The 16,045-nt window shown below is 44.2% G+C and overlaps 2 protein-coding genes across 5 annotated transcripts in view; one reads left to right on the top strand and one right to left on the bottom strand.

The window, feature by feature from the left end:
• Positions 1 to 61: 61 nt before the first annotated feature.
• LOC125770823 (transcription termination factor 2) lies at positions 62 to 8,199 on the top strand. 3 transcript variants are annotated; one of them, XM_049440822.1, is made up of 5 exons: positions 62 to 335; positions 424 to 477; positions 562 to 3,635; positions 7,573 to 7,730; positions 7,815 to 8,199. In XM_049440822.1, exons 1-5 carry the CDS (start codon positions 281 to 283, stop codon positions 7,957 to 7,959), a joined length of 3,486 nt encoding a protein of 1,161 aa, XP_049296779.1. In that variant the 5' UTR covers positions 62 to 280; the 3' UTR covers positions 7,960 to 8,199. The 3 variants fall into 3 exon arrangements, with proteins under 3 accessions (XP_049296779.1, XP_049296780.1, XP_049296781.1); XM_049440824.1 differs by lacking the exons at positions 62 to 335; positions 424 to 477; positions 562 to 3,635 and adding exons at positions 4,733 to 7,181; positions 7,251 to 7,377 and having other exon boundaries at positions 7,815 to 8,108; XM_049440823.1 differs by lacking the exons at positions 62 to 335; positions 424 to 477; positions 562 to 3,635; positions 7,573 to 7,730; positions 7,815 to 8,199 and adding exons at positions 4,728 to 7,181; positions 7,251 to 7,454.
• The window catches only part of LOC125770825 (glutamate receptor ionotropic, kainate 2), a 28,076-nt gene continuing 20,207 nt past the window's right edge, over positions 8,177 to 16,045 (bottom strand). Inside the window, exons 1-5 of one of the 2 annotated variants that reach the window (XM_049440827.1) lie at positions 13,222 to 14,118; positions 11,639 to 12,161; positions 10,775 to 10,968; positions 9,873 to 10,174; positions 8,177 to 9,793 (exon numbers count right to left, since the gene is read on the bottom strand). In XM_049440827.1, the coding sequence (XP_049296784.1) occupies positions 9,256 to 9,793; positions 9,873 to 10,174; positions 10,775 to 10,968; positions 11,639 to 12,161; positions 13,222 to 13,548 (1,884 nt within the window). In that variant the 5' untranslated portion in view covers positions 13,549 to 14,118 and the 3' untranslated portion in view covers positions 8,177 to 9,255. Of the gene's footprint in view, positions 9,794 to 9,872; positions 10,175 to 10,774; positions 10,969 to 11,638; positions 12,162 to 13,221; positions 14,119 to 16,045 lie in introns of those variants that run through there. The other variant, XM_049440828.1, reaches the window with a different exon arrangement.

The following is a 16,045-nucleotide window of genomic DNA, read 5'->3' as shown; positions in this document are numbered from 1 at the left end:
CATGCTCTTGACAAGGCAGAATTCGAATCGTTCATTGTGAGCAACGGTTGTTGGCGCTTCTCGCAGCAAAGCATACATTGGCAAACGGTTTGTTTATGTGTACAAATGCGCGAGCGATCTTCTTAGTTCATATTGCGTTTAATGTAAAGCTAAATTGATTACAACCCCATTATAAAAGACGACACTGTATCGATTGTTTGATACACAAGCAAGTGCAGCCATTTTTAAGCTTTTGATTGTATTGTGTGAATAATACGCGCTAGAGAAAACTTAATCCAAGATGTCAGCACAGAACTTCTACGTCGAGGATTCTGCGGAAGAAGATTCGCTCGTGGGTAAGCGCAATAGTGTTATGTTTGACCGGAACAAAACCTACGATCACATGTCCACTATATTGTTTTACACATTTTCTTTGCCCAACAGAGAACCAATCGTTCAGAAAGTACCGGGACGCTGAATCGATTGTGATCGATGAAAGTAAGTTGGTGGTATATGCCGAAAGGTGACACCTGTTGGACATAAAAGACTGCAAAGGACTAAATCATTTTTTTTCGTACACAGCCGATTCGTCAGGAACAATTGAGTCGTCTGTTAACAGTGTAAACAATTCGTCTGCTGCTAGTGAAGAGGAAAATATGGTGCTGCAGATGAAGAAACGTCAGAGTAAACGGATGTCCTTGCATCCGAGACATGCGGAAGACAACCCCAGTGATGAGAGCGAGCAGGAAGATCAAGATCAAACAAACGATGGGACGTTCCGTGACGATGAGCCGAGCAGCGATGAAGAGGAGGGTGAGGATGAGGTGGAACGTCGTGCGTTTTCACCGATGACTCGTATGAGTATTCATGGTATTGCGGCTGCCGGCACTAGCGACGACGAAGATCCTAGCGGTGATGAGCGTACAGGTGGTGCTAGCGATAGTGAGGACGAAATTATAACTACTGCTCGCAAAAGCCGGAAGAAGATAATCGTCTCGGATGACGAAGATGACAATGGTGGTAGGAATCGAAATAATTCCTTCGATACTTCGCTGCCAATGCACAGTTACGATGCGGAAGGTGCTCCACCAAACGTTGGAAAAGGCAACAACTTATCAGCATCATTGCAACTAGACGATGATGAACATAACACAATCAGTACAAAACTCTCCTCGACGCTAAAATCCGAAGAAGGTTCCCATGCACATAGAGATGAGCGTAATCAAACGCGTGGCGAATTGTCCTACACCGGTGGTCGGCACTCGATCAGTATGCGTGCGTCGATTGGAGAAAAGCTTTCTTCCACTCACATTGCAGCGGAGGATGATGTAAAAACGAAGCGCTCTGAATCGGAACAGAGCGGAAACAATGACTCAAGCAGCGTGAGATTGATAGAAAAATCGCAAGAAATTCTTTCCCTTAGCAGCGAGGATGAGGATGAAGTAAAGTTCCAGGGTGTGTCACAGCCTAATGTACGACCCGATGTTAAACCTGTCCCGCAGAACCTTGTACAACCGACCATAACGGCGTTTGTGCGTGATCAACCGAAGCAGCGAGTATCGCAAAGCGAGTACGATGCTAAAGTGCGCCGTATGGCCGATCTCAAGAGTCAGCTTGTACTGATCGAGGGCGTAATGAAGAACAGTGTCAAGCTGCCGGACAAGGGGGCCGGGTTGGTGCGCCGTTTGGCAGAGATTAAGTCTCAAATATTCGAAATATCCAAGGACATCGAAATGACGCGGGCCACACCGAGCAAGGGAATCAAGAAAACGATTCAGCAAACCTTCGACCAGTCCCGGCGAAGCGCAGAAAGCTCGCGTGATGCTAGCGCGAACAGTAGTGCTGGTCAGCGTGGCGAATATATATCGTGGGACGCGATCAAGAAAACAGCAGACGATCTTCAACCGCGACACACGGGAAAGCAGGGTATGGCAACGTTCGAAAACCAAAAGCTGCTTACGATGGACCGTTTGGCGACGTTGCACAAGTCGATTGAAACGTGTCCTACGGAGGATACGCTAGCCGATCCGCCCAAGCTGCTCAAGATCGAACTGATGGCCCATCAGCGGCACGCGCTAGCCTGGATGCTGTGGCGCGAGACACAGAAACCGCGCGGAGGCATTCTTGCCGACGATATGGGTCTCGGAAAGACGCTGAGCATGATCTCGCTGGTGTTGAAATCGGCCGAACTCGATCCGGACGGGGAGCTGCTGGAGCGTGCAAGCGAAAGTGAGAACGAGGACGATGAAAACCTGAACCCGAACGGTGGTTGGAAGGGTAAGGGCCGTAAGGATTACTATGCGGGCGGTACACTAATCGTGTGTCCAGCGTCGCTTATGCGCCAATGGGAAGGCGAGATAACGAATCGGGTAAAGCACAACAGTTTGTCCGTATGTGTGCACCACGGAACGCAGCGGGAAACGAAACCGCGTCATCTGGCAAAGTACGACATCGTCATCACGACGTATAATATCGTATCGCGGGAGAGCAAGGTTACGGGACGGGGTGGCGATGGAGTGTATGGCGTAAACTGGGAGCGCATCATACTGGACGAAGCGCATGTCATTCGCAACCACAAGAGCAACATGTCCGAATCGTGCTGCGGGCTGAAGGGCCGATACAGATGGTTGCTTACCGGCACACCGATCCAGAACAAGGAGATGGACGTGTACGCGCTGATGAAGTTTCTGCGCTGTACACCGTTCAACGATCTGGTGCATTGGAAGCGATGGATCGACAACAAAACGGCTGGCGGTGCGATGCGTTTGAATACCATTATGAAGTCGATCATGTTGCGGCGCACGAAAAAAGAATTGCAGGAACGCGGCGCCCTCGCGAATCTGCCGAGTAAAACGATCGAAGTGATCGAGGTGCAGCTAGAGAAGGACGAGATGAACGTCTATCAGAAGGTGCTTATGTACTCGAAGCATCTGTTTGCGCAGTTTTTACACCAACGGGCAGAAAAAGAGCATGCCATTAACTACGGGTTCGGTGGCAGTCGGCCGACGTTTAGTCAGCGCGGTGGTCAGAATTACGCATTCGATAAGGTACACCAAAAGCTGAAAAGCATGCACAACGAGGACGGAAAGGAGGTGAAGCAGCATCAGATTTTGGTGCTGTTGCTTCGCCTGCGGCAAATATGTTGCCATCCGGGATTGATCTACCAGATGCTGTCCGATGACGATCAGGGCAACCTTGGGCTAGCCGACGGTGATGAGACAAACATTGAGACTGAGGTCGATCTGTTGGGACAGCTGAACAAGCTGAAACTGAACGACGTGATTGCAGAACACGAAACAAATCTGGCGAACGGTGGTGATGGTAAAGGTGAAATTTCGTTAAATCTGTCCGATAAGTTCGACCGGCCGGAAGAAATGGCAAAGGCGGCCTCGAAGGTGTTGCTTAAATCCAACCCGATCTTCCGTATCGATCGCGCCAGTTCGAAGATTGAACGAACGATGCAATTGCTGGAGGAGAAAATATTTTCCACCGACGATAAGGCGATCGTCGTTTCGCAGTGGACTAGCATGCTGGAAATTTTGGGCTCCCATCTATCGGCACGGAACGTGCCACATGTGTCGCTGACGGGCAAGGTTCCGGTCAAGCTGCGGAACGATATTGTGGTGGCGTTTAACAAACCATCCGGAAAGTCTAAGGTATGTAAAGTCAAATGTAATTCTATGTAATTTTTTTCCCTTTTTTAAATACTTCCACAAACGCAGTCAATTATTTTTGTCAAAAATGTATATGCCCTCCATAAGATTCATGTTAGAATATTATCGAACATATTATAAATGTATAAATGTATAAGTAATTTATTAATTATTTGGTTTTAAAACCACTTACGATCTTGTTCCGCATGGTTGGGTTTTTGTGCGGTTTTGGTTGCCGAAGGATCATTGCCGCTAAAAAATTATTGCTGAACGATATCGACAATTATTGATACGTCTATTGATTAGGGGCGACCCCGAAAGGACTGACTATCCGGCTACGTGGTAAAATAAGTCTAGTAAGCCAGAAATGGCCTACGTGACCTGTAAGGTCGTTGAAGCCAAGAAGAGAGAGAGAGAGAGAGAGAGAGAGAGAGAGAGAGAGAGATAGAGAGAGAGAGAGAGAGAGAGAGAGAGAGAGAGAGAGAGAGAGAGAGAGAGAGAGAGAGAGAGATTGATTAATTAACTTTTGCAAAGTCTTCTGATAACTTTTGTGATACTACAACCTCAGTTGCATGGAGTCATTCCTGGAGACTTGACGTTAGTTACCTAAAGTAGCAAGTTAGTCAGTCCTGCGTATGGTGGAATGGTCGGGAAGGGATTTGATACCGATCCTATCGTGTAAGAAGCATTCGTCATTACTACTGTATCATCGTGGCAACACTTATTTTGCTATTTTGAAGACCTCTTCTGGCTCGGTTAGAACGGCCTGGCCGTATCAAGACTTATTTACCACGTAGCAGGATAGTCAGTCCCTGCTACGGGGGGACGGGTCCGGATGGGATTTTTACACGGTCCTGCCGTGTGGACTGGCGCCATTTATCACATGCACCACCGGGCCGCCCCAATTTTGAAGACTTGAATTATATGCATATTCTATACTTACTTTACAAAGAATTCATTTTTTACTTGGGTCTTTGAAGAATTATATTCAGAATAAATTTTTCGATTTGGACTATTTAAACCTTCGTATTTCGCATTTTCTAGTCTAGTATTACGGTCTGAAATGTTAACACCTAAATGCGTAATGCTAATTCAAACAGTGTTGACCTGTTGAGCGGTGAGTTTTGCTGCATCTCCCATAGCAATGTTTATTTGTGTTGCGTGGTAACAGTCCTCTGTTTATCGGTCATCAATATTCGTGAAGAATGTCGACTAGAAGTGGAAAGTTCTTCGTGTACAATAAACAGTTCTTGAGGGTCTCTTCAACTAAGAAGCGAACATGTCGAACCGTACGTTTAATTTGCTCTGGACAGGAGCACAAAAAGATCTAGAAAAGCTAGCCGTCAATGACTTCGAGTATCAAGCGATTGAAGCACAGCACGACCGAGGTGAAATACAGGGCCAGGTGTACGAACTGTATCTTCGCTATTTGGTGATTTCGAACCGCTTGGAAGAGATCTACGATCAGATCGTACAGCCGCAGAAAAGGATTCTGATCCGCAAGCTGCTGGACAACTGTCTCGGTCGAATGCTGGAGCTGAAGCACGATCTGGTCATTATTGACATGACGGAATTCAGCTACAATGACACGATCGTTGAAAAGCTAAGTCTAACGCCGCTCAGCATGGAAGTAAATGTGCCGCGTTACTTTCGACGCGAACGTGAAGAGCAACTAAATGAGCGGAAAAAATTTATGGATGATATACTGAAGAAAATCGGTGCACTCGATGAGGAGGTTGTGGAGGAGGAATTGAGCGAACTGGAGGCCATACGGATAATTCAAACGCACGAGCGTGCCCGCCAGGGTCGGCTCAGGGCTCAGTTTATGAAGGAGTTGAAAATATTGAAGGAAAAAGGTAAACCGGACAGTAGCCGCGATAAATCGACGACCGGGTTGAATGCGGCTATGAAAATTCAGAAAGTGTGGCGTGGTTACGCCACTCGGCGCCAAACGCGTCGTAAGAAGATGGAAGAGATGATACTGATCGGTATGGTACCGTCGCCGGTTACATCTGCCCGGACGGCAGTGGATGAGCTGGAAGATTTGAAGCAATTTCGCTACAAACAGCAAAAAACCTTCCAGGACGATTACGAGCGTTCCTTGGTACGCGTGAAGGAGGAAATTAGTGTGAAGCAGGGTGCCGCCATGACGGAGGATATTGCCGACGAGATTCGGACATGGTTTAAGGAGTATCAGAAACGGACCGGACGGTTACCAGACTTCCCGTCCGAGGAGGCAGGTGGATCGAGACATCTGCTAAGTCGCCAAGGAACGGAAAGCGAAATGAGCCGCTCGTCTGTTCTATCGTCCAGGGAATCTAAGTTGAAGGGAAGCGGTAAAGAGAAGCTAGCTCAGAAGAAACCGGGCGAACTGTCACTAGAAGAAGGGCTCGATAAAGCATTTAAACCGATGCAATCATCTTTTCTGCCGGAGATAAAGAGTGGCATTGAGGAGTACACGGAAATTTGGAAGGGTAAGGACGAGTCGCAGAATTTGCGCCAGACGTATTACGACGATATGATCTACGAGGAGAAGTACGCGGATGTTGAGGCGGAACTGCGCAGAATTGTGGATGAAATCATGCGCCAGGAGCTGGAACTATTGCAGATCGCACTGGAGCGCGATCGCGGTGGCAAGAAGCTTAAGAAAAGCAGCAAGAAAGCACGGCGTAGTGGCAAGAAGGGTAAGAAAAAGAAGGACAAAGATCTTACGCCCGATCGGACGACGGAATCTCTGTTCGAGGAGCTCGTCACGAACGGAATTATCAAGAAGTATCCGGAAACGCCGATCAAAGCGTATGTCGGTGACTTAAGTTACGCAGCGCGCAGTGCCCTCAATCCATCGCCCGGTGATGTGCGGCAGCTAATTAAACAGTATTGCATTTTACCACTTGGTTCCGAAACAATACGCAACTTTGGACCGTGCATCAAGTCGCTGCTTATTTCCGGTCCGAAGGGATCCGGTAAGACGTCGCTGGTACACGCGATCTGTACCGAAACCGGTTCGGTGCTGTTTGATATCAGTCCACCGAATATTGTCGGTAAATATCCGGGTAAATCGGGCCTCATAATGCTGATGCATCTGATCTCGAAAGTGTCACGGTTGCTGCAACCGTCCGTGATTTACTTTGGCGATGCGGAGAAACCTTTCATGAAGAAAATTCCCAAAACGGATCGTACGGATCCGAAACGTTTGAAGAAGGATTTACCGAAGCTGGTGAAGAATATACAGCCCGAGGATCGTATCATGCTGATCGGCACATCCGACTGTCCGTGGGAGGCGGACATGAAGCTGATGGTGCAAACGTACCAGCGATTTATCTATATACCTCGGCCAGACTATGGCGCACTATCGTACGCCTGGAAGGAACTGCTCAGTCACTACAGTGGCGTACATCGTCAGTTCGATACGGGTGCGATGGCAAAAATATCCGATGGCTATACGATTGGGTCGGTGGTGCGTTGCATACGGGAGGTGATTACATGCAAACGGATGTTACAGCTTAGGGTACATCCGTTGACGCATCTGGAACTGATTAATGCGCTAAGGTGAGAGAATGCAGAGAATGTCCTGAAATGCCATTTAAACTCGACTAATGTTGTTCTTTCGTTTTACAGTGCCCTCGAACCGGTGTATAAGGAGGAAGAGGAAGCATTTCTGTACTGGTGGTGCAAGACGCCTCTCGGCAGACGTCGTTCGAAACAGATGGAGAAGGATCATGAAGCTATGATGGAGATGGAAAATGTTCCTAAAAAGAAGAAATAAACATAAAGTGATGGATGTATTTAAAATTTTAAATAAATAAACCGTGTGTTTTAAAAGACCTTGTTTATATTACTATTTCTTAGATGAAGATGTGTAAATAATTGCGCAGATAGCAGGTCTTCAGTTTTAATATAAAATACATTTCTGTTTTTTTTCTATTCTGTCTCCCAATAGATTATGCTTCTCTCATTGACGGCCGGAGGCGTTGGTTTGAATCTCGTCGGTGCGAATCATCTCTTTCTGCTCGACCCACACTGGAATCCACAGCTCGAGGCACAAGCGCAGGATCGCATTTATCGCGTTGGTCAAACGAAACACGTTTTCATCTGGAAGTAAGTAACCATCCCGGGGTGTTTAATGAACGACAGTGCATCAGCATACTAATGGGTCCCATTTGGATTTTCTTTTTCTGCAAGATTTATGTGCGGTGAGACGGTAGAGCAAAAAATCCATGCCCTTCAGCAGCACAAGCTTAGCATCGCGGACGGCGTACTGACCGGAACGGTGAACAAGGGCAGCAAGCTAACGATGGACGATTTGAAATCGCTTTTCGGACTGTAAATGTTACCCTTTAGCATGGACACAGCCCCTGATCTGTGATATTTCAAGTCGCTTGTAGCTTGTAGCTATTGGGCACACGGTTCACACATGATCGCATCTTGCATGGAAATGGGGTTCACAAAGGTTTGTTTGATTGATTGAATTTAACAATAGAAATGGAAACAAAATTTTATAACATAATTCTTTTTTTTATCAATAAAACAAAACACGCCTAAGGTGAACAGAATGTAAGCAACACATAAATTTTATTTTCTTCATTTTTTTTTACTGTGATCGGTGGTATAATATTGCCCTTTTAGTGGTGTGATGTGTTGTGTATGTTGTGTACGTAACGAAAGCAAAATCATAAAGAGGAATTAAGAAAGTATAAACCTTTTTCGAACGTACTGATTGTTAGTTTAGTCTGTTAAATGTTTTTAATGAGCGATACAATATGCATTATTTCATCGTTATCATTTTCCTCATCAATATTAGTTAATATTTAGTATTTTTAATTCCATTTACTTCTTCCATAACTTAATCATCATTCCAACGCTTCATTGTTATTTTTAATTTTTCATTTTAAACATGTAAAAAGATAATATCATCTCGATGCATAGTTTTGTATTCAAAGCAAATTCTAAATTTCTTAATACATTTTTTCCAACTAACAATTCTACAAATAGTTTTTTAATTTGATTAAATGTTTTTTTTTCTAATATTTTGGTATCTTTCTTGATACATATGCAATGTAGAATATGAACAATGTTTCAATTATTAACGCACTGGGGATATAGATATAAGATACGGGTGCCTTCAATACAAAATGCTTCAAACTTGAATCACAAACTAGCAAACTATAAAATATGCAAAATTGAATTGCAACTTTGGCATACTTTTTTTACTATTTCTAACATCGGTGCTAAAAGTCCTTCGTTACACTAGTTCAGCTGTTTTGCCATATTTGCATTGTGCAATGTCACACGATTTTGTGCGTTATGTGATAAAATGGTGCATTTCTTGTTTATGTTATTTAGATAAAATGTTATAATTTTAATGAGAGAAAAAACACAGACGAAATAAGACATATTGTATCACTGTTTGCTATTGTTTGTTACGCAATTTTTGCATCAAACTTATAATTCATTTCACCCGGAAAAAGTGTTGATCAAATTATCTTTAATTAAATAGCACAAAAAACCAAATTCTAGTATACACAACACAACATACATACACTTGCGTAGATGTTTGATGTTTTGTAGATGTGGTGATCATGTCCGTGTACGGCGGTGATACAAATTACTAATACAAAACAATTCAGTTGGCATACGTGTAATGAAAGATGGCAGCCGATGGTGCACGCATCGGTATGAGCCTCGAACCGAGCCCATTCTTTTCCCGCACAACCATATAGTCGCGACCGTTAATCATCTGCCGGTTGGCACCATTTGCAAGCTGACCGGGACCATCATCGAACAGCTTGCCGGTTCGCTCGCTACCGAGCACACTGAGCTGATGGCGGCTAAATACTTCAGCGTACGGCGGTGGCGGTGAATCTCCAGCAGTGAACTGTTTCCCCAGGTAGGAGATCCGCTCGGTAGTGATCTTTTTGGACGGTTGCTGCTGTAGGAGATCGTTGAGCTTGCGCTGATTTAGATACCGGAAACCGAGCTCACTGACGAACACCACAATCGAGGTAACGAAGCCGGTCACCATAACGAAGTACGTCATGACGAGATCACGGTTCTTCAGCTGCCGCTCAGTGCCGCCAAGATTCTGGGGACAGATTTCGGCTTTCGGTAAGCGATCGTGCAGCTTGTACTTGACGATGCCACCTTCCACCATTTTAAGCAATCTGCAAAAAAAGTGTGAAAGAATAAATTTAAAACTTTTCTTTCGATCTATCAATTTTAGGGCTGCCAGCAGATACATACTCGGGATCAAATATTCGATTCCATTCGGTAGTAAGCGGAAATCCGAAGGCACGGTTCCGCTTCAGGAACGGTGTGGTGGCGGTTGCGTACGGACAATGCAGCCGTTCGATAAGCGTATTAATCTTACGCCTTACCAGATAGTCCGCGTAGATCATATGGTCGATAGCGGGTCGGTCACGGACGAACACGTAGTTCTGTTTGGCCACCTTGTCCGCAAGCGTGTCACTATCATTCACGTTGGTCGTGAAGTCTACCAGCCGCTTGTCGACCAGTACACTGAGGGCGTTCAATGTTTCATCGCGCTACCGAATCAAAGCCATGATAAGAAGCAATAAGGTATCAATGAGTTGTGAGGTTCTCTAATGAGACTTTGACTGGTGCGGTGCTTTCAAGGGTGTGTAGAAGCAAGGACGAAACGTTTAGTACGTCCAGCATAATGGCCATTGATTTGTTTTCACACCTGTCCCAATGACCGACTGTACTGTGCACTAACTTATGCTTTTGTACATTAATCAGTAATTGTATAGTGTGTGTCTGTGCGTGGGTAATCATTAATCAAAACGTAATTTCGGGTGCCCTTTACGCTACTTTCTTCGTTCGTGTGGTGACGCACCAATAAACCAACGAATGGCAAATGTTATATTGGTTCCGTTCTGAGGTGATTTTCGTGATAGGTTTGCTCCTGCAATACATAATTGAGTACTTTCGCGCCCCAAAAGCTAACCATCGAATCAATCTGTGGTTTCGAGGGACCAATTAAAGGGTGAAGGCATATCCGTATAGAGACGAATGAGAAGTTTGATAACTGGTTCTTCATTTGAAGAACAAAAAAGTTCCTCATATTTTCTTTGATCAAGGGAAGAAGGGACTCCCTTCACTCGAATATTGATAGATTTACTTACATTTTTAATTGCATATTCTACCGCTCCACCGCGGATTGTTACGAACTGTTTCTCCTTGCGACGCACGTCCTCGGCATTGTTAATCGGGAGCGTAAACTTAGACAGCGTTAGAAAAGCGGTTAGATTGGCGGTATAGAAGGATGTTAGGATCGTGATGAAGATCCACCAGCTGGCGAACAGAATGCGGGTTGAATCTGTGAAACAAAAGGGAACGATTAAACAAAGATACTGTATCCATTTAATAATGAAAGAATCATGTTGAAGAATGTCTTCAGATAGACGTTCGGAAAACGGTTTTCGATAAATAGCGGAATAGATCCTAATAAATTCCTTTTGCAATTCCCACGGTGTGGACACGACCATAACGGCAAATTAACTTTTGCACGGGCCCTTTTACCGTTGTTGACCACGATCAACACAAATCGTTCGCAAATCATAAAATAGTCATGTACCTTCACCAATCGACATGCTATCCGTTAGGCGCGCTGCAAATCTTCATCTGCCATTACCGTTTGTTTGCTCAATCGAACGGTCAACCATCAAAGATAAGGTCAGGTGGAACTGTAATCGTTTCAGGTTCATAACCGATGTTTACAGTGTGTAATATTGATGGTGTTTTACGTGAAATTGCAACCATGGATGGACCAACAGTTGCACCACTGAGGGCACAATAATCGATACGAATCAATCATATCAAATAGGGGTCTTGGTCTGATGGCATTATTGTTTCGTTCTGGTATTGGTGCAACTGGAACAGAAATGACCTTAAATGGCATAAACATGTTCTTTTCTTACTTGCCTGTTGCACACTAAGGGGGAACTTGAAAACCCTACGCATTTAACTGTCTTAAGTAGCTCACTTACCTCCCGTCGGTGAAAGGGTACTGCCCTGCTTCATCAGTGCACCGTAAACGAACCAAACGCAGTGCGGCAGGCTGTAGATGATCTGCTCCTTGTCCCTGGTGAGCCGGTGGCGCAGTATCAGCAAACCATAGATAATAGGACCGACGGCCAGAAGCGACAGTAGAATCAATATCCAAACGTCCCGATTGAACGGTGCTAGCAGACCGGATCCGCTGGCCGATTCCATTGGCCGTACCATGATCATGATCCATTCGCCTTCGTCCAATCCGGTCGAATAGCGTATGTGTTTCCGTGCGTCGGCCAATATCGGCAGAAACGCTACCGCCATGTCAGCAGATCCATTTGCCAACAGCTGCAGCACACTGCCGGCCATATCGTTGGATGAACCGACGATGTTCTGTTCCGGCATTACAAGCTCGTAGGTGAAGTTGAACTTTTCCATTAGAAACTCGAGCAGATCGAAGGCAACACCGGCACCGATGTACGAACCGTTGATCTTCACTGTGTAGCTGAGGGGCCAGTCCTGTTTGTTGTAGAAAAGGAAGGAATATAATCAGTGATATCTCACAACCCCATTGATTAGTTGATCATCCAATATATCCACTTCACGGAAGATTTCAAGTACTTGTTTCTATTCTAACATCAGACCGGATTCTCAGAGAATCCGAACTCCGAAGATTCCTGAATCTTTAAAGATTTAGGATTTCTTTCAAATTCTTGAGTGTTATATGTGGTAGTTCTCATAAGAAAGCCAGAAATGGCTGGCCAAGACTCTCTTCTATTGAGGTTGTAGTTCCACTAAAAAGCTGCTACTAAATACTAAAGCTGCTACTAAATACTAAAGCTGCTACTAAACATTAAAAAAAGAAACAGTGTTAAACCAAACATTCCTCATAGTTTCCATGCTCTCGAGTAGCAGTATCAACTCTTCAAGTGAACCTTTCCGACGCAAGTTGTCCTCCTGTATCAGTGACTGCTTGTATAATATCGACGCTTTAAATCTTCGCCTCATCAATATGCCCAGAATGCTCGTAATCCCCATGTTTGGAGTATTATTTGAAGTTTAAAATTTGACTTCTTCGGAGGTTTGTCAATGTTGGTTGGTCAATGGAGGTTTGCAGATTCACAAATTACGGATTGAATTCCTAAATCTTTGAGAGATTCGTGAATCCTTTGAAATTTTTGAACTTTTGTAGATTAATGAATCTTCAGAGAATCATAAATGAATCAGGAACTTTTTAAGACTTATTATTTGAACGATTCTTCACTGAAGATATGTATGAATGACTTTTCTCGAATGATCCATCAAGCACAACACTACCCAACTGTATTTCGGCAAGGAAATTCCAGCTCGATGACGCATCTTATGCAGATCGATGACGTGTGGCGAAGGCAAAAACATATCCCAAAAGGAAGATTACGTTGCTCACCAAAAAACCCTCTTATTCCTGTACAAAGATTTGCTTAGTGTTATCCATATTTATCACCTGCTCCCACAGAGTCTTAATACCGAAAGATTTTCTTGATTTTCTGTGTTCCATTTCACAAACACTGCCCACAACGACAACATACCAAAAACCCACCTGAAGTGTAGTAACACGCAATGTTGTACCGGCCAATCTTTGGCGCAGTTCTTGCATTTCCCGTTCCTTCACTTCCGCACTGGCACCCATCTCGAGATGGTAATATTCCGTTGTTTCGTTACCATCCGATTCGACCGCGGCAATACCTTGGGCATCTGCCACGGGGCGTAATACACCCAGCAGCACGATCACCAACAGTCCCCATGCCACTACACTTAGCGTAACACCAACAATCCGACTCTCCCATTTGCCCGTACCATGGATGCGCCCACGGTACGTCCTTCGTACGCAACTTTCCGAACTGCTTTTTAGTTCAATGATACGCATCGTAAGCACATTTGCTGCACATTTTATCACCCGTTAAGCTCTTTCACCTTGTTGCGTGTGTGCAGATTTTCGTACAGCGCAAACAGCACACGCAATGGGAACGCGACGGAAGGAAACAAACGCAACACGGTGGTGGAAAGGGTTAGAAAAAGGAAATTGATTCGAAGCAGTGGAAATAACAGAAGAACACACAACGAAAATGGTTCAACGTTAAAATACAGGGCTACGATGCGAGATCTGAGAAATTAAACGAAACAAGAGACTAACAATATGGCATCAAACAAAGGAGGGGGAAAAACACAGAAGTTTAATCAAATTGAAAATAAAACAAAAAACACCTAAAAAAAAAAGTAACTTGGCACAAAAGCAACAAAAACAACAAAACAAGAATTCCTCGCCCGAGCTTTTCAACACGCGCACGACCCCACTAGGCGGGTGGTTCAGTTGGTTCTAACGGTTGGCACGGTTTTTCCAATACCGGTCCTGGAAAGAAAAACCACTTTCCAGGACTGTTGGCGACTGTTGGGCGTGTGTTGGCGTGTTCGCACTCGTCGAAAGTCACCGATTGACTGTTGGGTACACGATGTCGTATCACATGCGATCGGATTGACCCAACAGCTCCAATCCATATATGACCAATGGACACGAAAACCACAGTCGGGATGGAAAGGTACCACACATACCACCACCCTCCTGCCGGTGCCTTTTTGTTTGTCCACCGGTCCAACATAGCCGGTGCTATGATTGGGAAGAACAATTTCATAATAATTTTATTTATTGAACCATTTCGAACGCACCTGTTCCGGGGGCATAGGGCAGCCGTTGGCACCGTGTGCTCTGATTTTGCTTGTGTGCACAACTGCATGAGATGATTGGAAGTGGAGTAGATCCACTGCCATGATACGCAACATTATTAATATCGATTCGATACCGCACAATCACGATCATGTTTTACATGAAAATAATTTATTCAGCAGCAAATACATGTCAAAGTTAATTTTACAATTTCTCATACGCTCATACCTCGCCCTTTCAAAAGTTGTTTGGATCGGAGAGGAGTTCTCGGTGCTCTCCAAGGTCAACCTAATATGTTTCCATCTATATTACCAGTGAGTGAATTTTACGCACCAGAAAAAAAGTGGTGCACTTTCTGTGATGACACACACCAAGGCAGCACGATCTTATCAGAAAGGCCGCCACAGCAAATGCATTCTGATGGAATCGTATTGATTCGCTGGCTCGTAGTATAGTGCTTTTTTTCTAATGCATTTAGATTTGATTTGGATTATGGTATAATTTGTAGTGATAAAAAATGCACCCAGCCATTGATACGAAGTTGTAAATTACATCTAACAAACGGTGTTCAACATACACGTCCGATGCATTCTGGAGATGTCTAGCACTTTGTAGCAGATACGCGCTTTTGAGGTACATATATGGTAAAGATACCTTGACCGACAAAACCGAACGAATAGCGTGCTAACATTAAAGGGTATAGACGACATGGCCACGTGTCGCGATCCACCGTTATTATCTGCATGCAATCCGATGGTCAGGATGCACAAGGGATGCACCGCTTTGGTCGTAGCATGGAGAAATAATTGACCTAAACAATGCATCAATAGATATGGATTTGAAACAAGCTGTTAAAATGTGTGTCCCACTCTGTGTGTGTATTAATTATCGAATTGTATTTACTTCTTGGTCATTTGTTTTACAATAATAATGATGCATATCATAGCGAAAGATAAGCCTTTGAATTAATGACTATCTGTACGACTAGCTTAGTTCCTGCTTAACATGTAAGATTAAGTTCTGCCACCGATATCGATTCTTGTGGAAAAAGCATTATTGACGCTCCTTTACCCTTGTTGATAGACAAAACTGTTTGATGTCACTCTAATGACAATCTTGCCGAGTCTTATGCACACTACAATAGTCGTCCTAGTGTATGTAATAAACGGTGCTGGTTCCAGACGACAGGAACGGGTATCAAATCCCATCCGAACCGTCTCCCTGTAGCCAGAACTGACTATCCGGCTACGTGCTAAACTAAGTCAAGGAAAGCCAGAAACGGAAGGCAAAGACCTCCAGAACTTGTAGTGTTCTTCAAAAGAAAAAGATACTTAAGATCAACAGATCTATTATAGTAGTTTCTTCAAAGATATGATCATCTACCTTTGCATCAACTCTTTTGTAAATTATTATTGATGTGCGCTACTGATCACGATCCAAAGATCAGGATTTATGTACGAAAGTTGATCACCAAGGATTCCATTTCCGAATCTCCAATGACCCACTCTGCGGAAAAAAAATCCCAATGTATCCTAATCTTCAGAAAGCTTAGACTTGAAGTACCTCTACTATGAACTCGTCTCCTAAGAACTTGCGATTAGTCTTGGATAACTTAGAAGCTTGGAGTGACAACTCTACATGCTTCCAACTCGCTTGGTTAAATGTAGGTATAGACCTACCGTATTGATTTTTCTATTTAAGT

Source organism: Anopheles funestus, chromosome 3RL (assembly GCF_943734845.2).
Source record: "Anopheles funestus chromosome 3RL, idAnoFuneDA-416_04, whole genome shotgun sequence".
Lineage (NCBI taxonomy): Eukaryota > Metazoa > Arthropoda > Insecta > Diptera > Culicidae > Anopheles > Anopheles funestus.
The sequence above is the reverse complement of the archived record's forward strand: the minus strand, read 5'-3'. Positions and strand labels throughout refer to the sequence as shown.

Excerpts from the sequence above, each read along its gene's own strand:
- LOC125770823 (XM_049440822.1), top strand. The coding sequence starts at position 281 with ATGTCAGCACAGAACTTCTACGTCGAGGATTCTGCGGAAGAAGATTCG. Across the intron at positions 478-561 it reads ATCGATTGTGATCGATGAAA|CCGATTCGTCAGGAACAATT; the intron begins GTAAGTTGGTGG and ends TTTCGTACACAG. Across the intron at positions 3,636-7,572 it reads AACCATCCGGAAAGTCTAAG|ATTATGCTTCTCTCATTGAC; the intron begins GTATGTAAAGTC and ends GTCTCCCAATAG.